This window comes from Lactuca sativa, chromosome 2, assembly GCF_002870075.4.
Source record: "Lactuca sativa cultivar Salinas chromosome 2, Lsat_Salinas_v11, whole genome shotgun sequence".
NCBI lineage: Eukaryota > Viridiplantae > Streptophyta > Magnoliopsida > Asterales > Asteraceae > Lactuca > Lactuca sativa.
In genome coordinates, this window is record NC_056624.2 from 207792881 (window position 1) to 207802196 (window position 9316).

Here is a 9316-nt window from a genome sequence, read left to right on the forward strand (position 1 = left end):
TGAGGAGCCAAGTGTTGGAGCACCTGTGCTGCACCGCACAACAATAATGGTCTAAAGAGATTTTTTTTAAAAAACAAACACCACCTTAATTTCTCTATAAACAAAATACATTTTTCTTACAAAAAATGACTAACGGAATTAGAGATTAAATTGTGTATACGACAATGATACAAAGACAGTAAATATCATGACCTATCAGTCCATGGTGTCAAACTTATTGACGTAGAAAAAGCCGACATTAATAAAGTAGGCAGTCAGTCAATATCATCTAATTTGTATAAATGTAACAAAAGATGTTAATCTTAATCTTGGATAGATGTGTTATTTCCATTTTTTTTCTCTCAAAATTTAATCTACTCCTGAATTAACCTATGTCACCGGACTTGTGAACGAGGGAGTACAACACCTCATATCAAGATCAAGATCAGGTGACTCGTCCACGTAGAGTAACCATGATTCAAAGCAATAATGCGAAATTAGAAACATGCATCTCCATTTAAACAAGCGAGTTTCATCATCCATAAATAAATTCAAAACACACCTAGAAGAAAGACTTGATCAAAACCAAATTCGACAACCAGGTTTAAATATTATATTCTAAAATTCAAGCTAAGCATGAAAAAGTAACGTCTTCACCAAACATCCATCTGTAAACATAAAAGATTGATTGGGGTGTGAGTTAAATACGTATGTATAAAAAATGAAATGGATTAGACAGCTGAGCTGAGCTGACCTGTTAAACTTGTTATGACCATCCTCCCTTCTTCCAGCCACCACTTCCTTCTGCTGCTGCATCATCATTCTTCTTATTAGAACCCCATCCTCCTCCTCCTGCACCATCAAATAAATATATATTATAAGTTGCTTAACAGAAAACAAAGTTATGAAAGGTTTACAAAATCACCTGTTTGATCGCCGCCGCCACCACCCCAGCCACTTCCTTGTGCATCAGAAGTCTTTGAACTACCACCCCAACCTCCTCCTCCTGCACCACCACCGCCGCCGCCCCATCCACTTCCTTGTGCATCACGTTTCTTCTCACCTGCATCTGAGGCTTGCTTACTTCCCCAGCCACCCCCTGTTTGATTACCACTGCTCCAACCTCCTGAAGACCCCCAACCACCACCACCACCACCACCACCACCTTGTGGGCATTCCCGAGACATATGACCGCTTTCACCACACTTGTAGCAACTTCTGCCACCACCACCACCGCCACCGCCCCCACCCTGAGGGCATTCTCTAGACATATGCCCACTCTCACCACACTTGTAGCAATTTCTGCCACCTCCACCTCCACCACCACCCCCGCCCTGTGGGCATTCCCGAGACATATGCCCTGTCTCACCACATTTGAAACAACTTTTTGGGCCACCCCCACCACCACCCCCGCCACCCTGAGGGCATTCCCGAGACATATGCCCACTCTCTCCACATTTGAAACAAGATTTTGGTCCGCCGCCGCCGCCACCACCCCCGCCGCCCTGAGGGCATTCCCTGGACATATGCCCACTCTCACCACATTTGTAGCAATTTCTGCCACCTCCAGCTCCACCCCCACCGCCCTGGGGGCATTCCCTAGACATATGCCCACTCTCACCACACTTGTAGCAGTTTCCACCACCGCCTCCACCGCCACCACCCTGTGGGCATTCTCTAGACATATGCCCCGACTCACCACATTTGTAGCAACTTCTGCCACCGCCACCACCACCACCACCCTGACCCTGGGGGCATTCTCGAGACATATGCCCTGACTCACCACATTTAAAGCAAGACTTCCCGCCACCTCCACCGCCACCCTGTGGGCACTCCCGAGACATATGCCCCGACTCACCACACTTAAAACAGCCACCACTGCCACGGCCTCCTTGGCTACCACCTCTGCCACCACCACCACCTCCATCCTGCTTGCCCCAAGAAGATCCACCATCTTGATTACCCCATGAAGACCCCCCTCCACCACCTGCCTTACCCCATGATGATCCCCCTTCATCTTTTTTATTACCCCAACCAGATCCACCTTCAGCTTCCTTGTCAGCACTTCCCCCCCACTTTCCAGATTCACCCCCAGTCACAGACACACTTTTCCCCCAACCACCACCAGCCCCACCATCTGAAACCTTCTTACCCCATGAAGATCCCCCAGCATCCTCATCCTTTTTCGTGGCGGCATCCCATCCACCACTTCCAGTTGCAGGAGCTGAACCCCAAGCTGACTTCCCTGCACCATCATTACTGCCGCCAGCATTGCTGCCCCATCCACCAGTTTCAGTTGCAGGTGCAGCTGCAGCAGCTGAGCCCCAAGCTGACTTCCCTGCACCATCGTTACTGCCGCCAGCATTGGCACCCCACCCACCAGTTTCAGTTGCAGGTGCAGCTACAGCAGCTGATCCCCAAGCTGACTTCCCCGGACCATCATTACTGCCGCCAGCATTGGCACCCCATCCACCAGTTTCAGTTACAGGTGCAGCTGCAGCAGCTGAGCCCCAAGCTGACTTCCCTTCACCATCGTTACTACCGCCAGCATTGCTGCCCCATCCACCAGTTTCAGTTGCAGGTGCAGCAGCTGAACCCCAAGCTGGCTTCTTCTCACCAGCAGCAGCAGCAGCAGCCTTTCCCCATCCTCCCTCATCTGAATTTTCAGTTTTAGCACCACTTGAACTCGCTCCCCACCCACCACCAGCTTCTTTCTTTTCACTAGCAGCAGCTGCACCCCATGCAGAATCTCCACCATCTTCCAGTCATGAAATAAGAAGAATTTAAAACATTACGATATGATTATGAAATAACAAGATACAACATATTGATCCATACCTTTACTGGCATCATTATCCGTGGAACCAAAAAGATTTGCAGAACCAGATTCTGGTTGAAGCTGTACCAAGAAAGAAATCAATTATCATATTACGGAAAGATTTAAAGAAAGTAGATTAAGATCTGAACAAACTGATGATCCTGCTGCTGCAGGAAAAGGTGCCCAAGAACTCCTACATATACAAAGTACTCGAATCATCAGATAAATACATAAGAGATATATCTAAGTTGTAAGCTTATGTTTGTGTTTCTATACATAAGTTATGTATGTTAAAAACCTTTCAGTAGTTTGGCCTCCGGTATTCCACCCTCCACCACCACCTCCAGGCTCAGATGCCGCTCCTCCATCCATCCATCCTTTAAATGATACAATAGTGTATTAGCCACACAGATGACACACACTATTTAAATAAAATTTTAAAAAAAAAAAAAAAAGATCTTTTAACCATAAATATAATTTCCCACCTTGAGAACTCCCAGGCTCACCGAGCATATCAAATGGCTTTGCAGAATCCTGCCCATCCCTTTGGAGAACCAAACAAAATGTCAGGATAGAGTTTATGGGGGGTAGCAAATAAAATATAAAGTAGAGAGTTTAAACCACTATACCCAGTGGAAACCCCAGAACTTTTTCCTTTAACCTCAGCAAGATGCTCAGCTTTAACTGCAGTGCAGACACAAAAGGATTACCTCCTAAATCCCATTAAAAACAAAATATGATTAAAAAAAAAAAAGATCACCTGTCAGAATCTTGTGCTGGGAATCAAGCTTTACAGTGATATCTGAATATCGAATTGCCATGACACGGCACATGTATCCCTTTAGGGGGCCCACACGTATTCTCAATGACTGCCCAACAGAGAAACCTTCTTTATCTTCAACTGCATGCACAGCACAACAGAATATTAAGAATATTAAGGATATGATCATATCACATGTTTGAAAACCCTTGGCATTAAATGGTTGTAAACTTACAGTTGCGGTTATTATCAATCCCTTCAAAAGGTTTCTTAGGTGATAAAGGGGACTTGGGTGATGATGGGACATCATCAAAACCAGAGCCACCTGATTTACCACCCTGCAAAACATAAACATTTTTTTAATAATATTAATGAAAGAACAGCTACAATGCTAAATATTATATATATATATATATATATATATATATATATATATATATATAGTAATCTATGATCAACTAACCTTTCCTTTATAAGAATCCATAGAAGATGCCATCTTTTCACAGATCTGTGCCTTGGCACAAAAGTAACCACAATTTTCCTGTAGAGTCTCATCATATACAAACACAACCCCTTTGTATATTTGCTTGACAATTCCTCGTTTATCCTGCCAGGTTTACTCAAACCACCAGATGTTATATAATACATTTCAAGTATAACTTTGATGATAAAGTACGTGAAACTTTTAAAATAAGAACAAACCTCTAGTGGACCTTCCAAGACCCTCACAGTGTCATTCATATATATGATCTTTTTATGTTGATCCAAGGCATTGAATTTCTTATCAAAATCAGCCTTCTTTAACAAACGAGCTTCAACTGCCACTACCACCATCCGTTCTGTGCCTTCCTCCAAAATCTGGAAATAAAAGGTTCATATCATAAATAAATAAATAAACAAGAAACCAAATCAACAGTCAAAAGAAGAGTGATTATAAATATAACATTACAACCTTAATGCGGTCATCCTTCTCTCTCCCAATTACAATCCCAAATGACTTGCGACTGCAAACAAAATTACAAAAAAAAAAAAAAAACGTATAAAGAAACGAAAAAAAAAAAAAGGTAATGAAGGAGAACAGATCAGATAGTTAGAGAGAGAAAATACCCATGGAACACAAGATCAGGAACTTCAAAACTATTCTCCATGCTGGAGCTCCCCTCTCCTTTTTCACCTGTTTTATCGTTATTTACTGTTTGTTTTTTCTTTTTACGTTCACCAAAAAGTCCAGTAAGCCACTCTACATCATTGGATTCTTCTTTATTGGCAGGCATAAACTTTATAAGCTCAGCTTCAGTAGGCCTGACATCCCAGAAACTCAATGAATCCAATGGCACTTTTTTGTAAAGGTAACCATCTTTCAGTGTCATTCCATCAAAAACCTCATATGTATCTCCAGTTTGACGATCATGCCTATATTGAACTAGTGGTCGATATGCCCTACACAAAATGATACATAGATTGATGAATAGGTGTCACTCAAAAATGTATAGATATCATAAAGAAGAGCAATTGTGTGTTTGGTACTCAAGTTCACTGGAAGGAATCAATCTAGGAGCTGGTATTGTTTTTTTCTTCCCATTAACTCCTCCACCCTATAAACAAACAAAAAGATTACTTTACATGATGATAACAGAAAACTTATAATTGTAACAATAGTGAAAAGTTCGTTACAAATTTTTCAGCAACAGCTTCTAGGTCTATTCTTGGGACAAGCTTAACAGTAACTTTCTTCTGAGCTCCAGTCACATTCACACTCACAACCTGCATTCATGTGACTAGACAATGAACACCCAACTCAGATGGAAAATAGAAATATAGGTGAGACAGAAATATACCTGTGCTAGATCTCCCTTGTATTTCCCATTTTTCACACGAGCCCAGGTGTCCACTTTTACCCCACTGTAAGTGCTTCGAACAGAGAACAAATGTGGAACATCAGAAGCTGGAATACGAGCCACTCGGCTTGGATATATATTGCAAAGACCTTTACATGCCTGTATTAGGAGGGAAATTTAAACTATCAACTTGATGAACAAAAACAAGCATGCAAGATATATATATATATATATATATATATATATATATAAAGATAGACATACATGTAATGGTGCATATAACAAAACAAAGAAAACTAGTCAAATGCACCTCATTAATATCAGATTGCTTTTCAGCTTCAATGTAAATAAAGCCCTTCACATGCTCAACAGCAAATGCAGAAACTATTTGTAGCTTAGTTCCAAGAGCTTTCAAGTCAACATACTTCTGCATGAGGCAAAAAGCCGAATGCCTCTCCCTTCCAACCTACAGTCAATTTTGTTCAAAAATGACATCAACTAGGGCCTAAAAGCAAGTTGACAAGCTGAACAGATTAGCTACAGAAAAAATACCATGCATTTGACTTTCCAGATTGTTGGATCCATCGAATATAACATATATGTGTTCTTTTCATCCGACTTTGGAGCTTCGGTAGTTTGGTCTTCTGCGTATCTAACAAAAGTAGAACCTGGTTTATAACGCTCTTCTAAGATTTTCTCCATCTCATCTACATCCATCTCCTCTTCTTTTGGAAAAAAAGGAATGTTAGGAGTCTTTGGTTCAGCCTTGACTTCAATATCTGGGCCAAAGTCATCTTCAAGAAACACTACAGAAGCAAATAAACAAAAAGTAAACTTAACATGAGACAATTAGACAGTAAGAAATCTAATAAAAGTACAAACAAGTACATTAAAATCTAATATAAATGCTGAGTGCTGACAAATTACTAATGCTGTTGCTATCCTAGCATCACAAAACAAAGTACAGGTGGTCCAGGGTATATGTGTTTCAATTTAAAGAGGTGATGAGATTTTCTTAAAACAAATTCATGTATGATATCCATACAGTCAGAGGTATACAAAACAAATTCATCAATAAATATTAACAAAAAACAGAAACTACATTGTATGAAAATTAGTGTGTTTTTCAAATTAAAGAGGTGATGAGATTTTCTTAAAACAAGTTCATGTATGATAATTATACAGACAGAGGTATACAAAACAAATTCATCAATAAATATTAACAAAAAACAAAAACTACATTGTAGGAAAATTAGTGTTCCACATCGCTGCTACAAATTTGCAGCAAGTGAGAAGTAAACCGATGATGATCGGAAATGGTAGAAGTGTTTGTTTGTAACAAAATAAATTTCACATGCAACCCTAAAATAAACCCCATCTCTACTACAGGTTTGCAGCAAGTGAGCTACAATTACCCGTATATAAGTCATGAAATGAGAAATAAACCATATTCATTCATTTACATCATATTAGTCGAACAGTGATGATGATCGGAAATAGTAGAAATGTATACTTCCGAACAACAAAATAAAGTTCCCATCAAAACCCTCCGAACAACAAAATAATTTTTCCATGAAACCCTAAAAGCCAGATACATTCCATCAAATACCACCATATCGAAACCATGAGTACCAAAACCCGCTTTAAAACGAAAAGATAAACCCTAAACTTGAACAAATCACAAATTAACCCTAAAATGTAACAAAAATGCAGACGATGACGATGATCGGAAGAGTTTTTAATGTTTATACCGTCATTTATAAAAACGTCATCGTCACTAGAATCGCTCTCCTCGTTTTCTAAAGCGGCGTCCTCGAAGAACTGGAGGACATTGAGGTTTTTTCTCTTCCGGTAAGCAGATTTATCGTCTCCATCGTGCTTCCGTTTCCCTGATGAATAATCATCAGCGATCCCTTTGCCCTTATCCGCCATTTTTCTGCTTCAATTGACAGATTTCGAGGGTTTTCGCCCGAAATTTTGAGAGATGAGAGAGTGAGCTATGAAAGGGGTTTCTGGCTTTCTGCATTCATTTTGCTGTGAAGTTGCGTTTGGAAAGAGAGTGTAGTACTATTTATTTGGTAGTACCAGGTTTTTTTGGTTTTACATTTCGGCATCAAAACTACACATATTTCATAGTTGTTACAGGATTTTGTGATTTATTTTTAAAAGACAATGACTTAAAAGGGTAATGTAATTTGTACATATTTAGTTATTGATTTTTGTTTTCGTCCATATTTTCCTTTTTAATTTGTTAAACTGTACATATTTAGTCCTCTCCAGGTTAGCCTGTAAAAATGACTTAATAGGGTAATATATTTCTCACTTTGTACACATTTAATCCTTAATATTTCTGTACACATTCAGTCCTTAGTATCTTTTTGTTGCAAAATAAGTTAATTCTTTAAATTTTTCTCACGACATCTTATGTGGGATAGCATATGGTGGCGTGATGGGTTGAGGTGGTCCTGTTATATGTTGTAGGCCAAGATACCTTGTGCGAGCCGGCTGTAAGGTGTAGGCATGGAGACTCGAGAAGAGCGGTTGGGTTAAGGCGGCATGCCGACAAACCTTCGGTATTCCAGTCTGATGACTGATTGGACCTGTTGCATGTTGGCATTTCAGACCGATAATTAATTGGGTCAAGGTATTCCAATCTGATGAGTGTGGGCTCGTTATGCATGATAATACGTTTGTTGTATCAAGTGTTTTGGCGAAAGTTCACTAAACTTTGTGTTTACCCAATTGTTTATGTTTTTAGGTTATATTAGGGATGAGCATAACCGGGTACCCGCCTATTTTAGCTGGAACCAGAACCGCTCCCGGAACCGGCGGTTCTTAAGTTATTGGAACCGGAACCGTCTACAACGTTTCCTAGAAAATTGGAACTGCTCCCGGAACCGTCGGAACCGATTCCGGGTACCCGGTGTAGCACCTGGTTCCTGGTACATAAATCTTATTTGAGTATTCTCTTTTTTTTAGCCTTGGACTCGGCAAGTCATAGGTCCGACTCACCGAGTAAAGTCGGGACCCGGGACATGTTTAAGTTGGCGACTCGGCGAGTCCATATTCCGGACTCGGCGAGTCACCGTTGTTGGATGAAACCCTAGGTTTCAGGGGTTTGCACCCTATTTAAGCCTCATGTCCGCCCCAAGCCAGCCCCCATTCACCCTCAGAGCCCCCAACCCTCGTTCAAAGCTTATTCCCTTGAGAATTTGATGCATTTTGTGTGTTCTTGAAGGATTTGAGAAGGAGGTGGAGTAGATCAATAGGAAGGGAAGGAAGCCAAGCATCTTAGTGTTCTCTCAGTGATTCCTTTGAGGTATAACCCGTTTTCCCTCTGTTTCTATGCTTATTACTCCATTAAGTCTTTCTTGAGCCCTTCCCCAAGCTTGTATGTGCAATATAATTCGTAATAAGTTGATTGGCCTTTAGATCTAGGCATGGTTGAGCTCCAGGAGCTCAGATCCGTTGCCTTTATGGACCCATATTGCATGAAGACCCTAGATCTACCCTTTTAAGGCATTTTGAGCCCTAAAACTCTCATTGGTGAATATCTACACGTAAAGTTGGAAACTTTACGTGTTATTCATGCTCTAGGAACCCAGTTCTGTGGTTAGCATAAGCTGGTTTCAAGCAAAATCGACCATTTAGAGACTGCATGGTAACGACTCGGCGAGTCGTTCATCTGACTCGGCGAGTCTGCTCGCGAGTCTCCGAGTTGTCCCTTTTTCGTTGTGTCGAGTGTGAGTAGTGAGTCACGAGGTGTGACTCAGTGAGTTGGAAGCCGAACTCATCCATGAAGGAACTCGGCGAGTCATTGCCCTGACTCGGCGAGTTCGAGGCAATCTCCTTAGATCAAGAACAGACTCGGCGAGTTGTTCATACAACTCGGCGAGTCGCAACATAAGTGTTCATCGGATG

At 41.1% G+C, this 9316-nt stretch overlaps 1 protein-coding gene across 1 annotated transcript; it reads right to left on the reverse strand.

Annotated features, from left to right (window-relative positions):
• Positions 1-476: 476 nt before the first annotated feature.
• LOC111882528 (protein RNA-directed DNA methylation 3) lies at positions 477-7455 on the reverse strand. The gene is made up of 20 exons (XM_052768656.1): positions 7147-7455; positions 5948-6201; positions 5706-5861; positions 5396-5554; positions 5232-5321; positions 5085-5152; positions 4665-4997; positions 4510-4561; positions 4260-4415; positions 4021-4164; positions 3793-3895; positions 3558-3698; positions 3427-3481; positions 3283-3341; positions 3096-3174; positions 2951-2990; positions 2818-2878; positions 905-2737; positions 734-831; positions 477-647 (listed from the first exon to the last, which is right to left on the reverse strand). The coding sequence occupies exons 1-19, from the start codon at positions 7325-7327 to the stop codon at positions 746-748; spliced, it is 4050 nt and encodes a 1349-aa protein (XP_052624616.1). The 5' UTR covers positions 7328-7455; the 3' UTR covers positions 477-647; positions 734-745.
• Positions 7456-9316: the final 1861 nt, after the last annotated feature.

Bases quoted from the DNA above. Each gene is read 5' to 3' on its own strand.
- LOC111882528 (XM_052768656.1), bottom strand. From the start codon at position 7,327: ATGGCGGATAAGGGCAAAGGGATCGCTGATGATTATTCATCAGGGAAA. The intron at 4,416-4,509 runs GTTGTAATGTTA...TTTTATTTCCAG, and splicing joins AGAAGGATGACCGCATTAAG to ATTTTGGAGGAAGGCACAGA. The intron at 832-904 runs GTGATTTTGTAA...TTGATGGTGCAG, and splicing joins TGGCGGCGGCGATCAAACAG to GAGGAGGAGGATGGGGTTCT.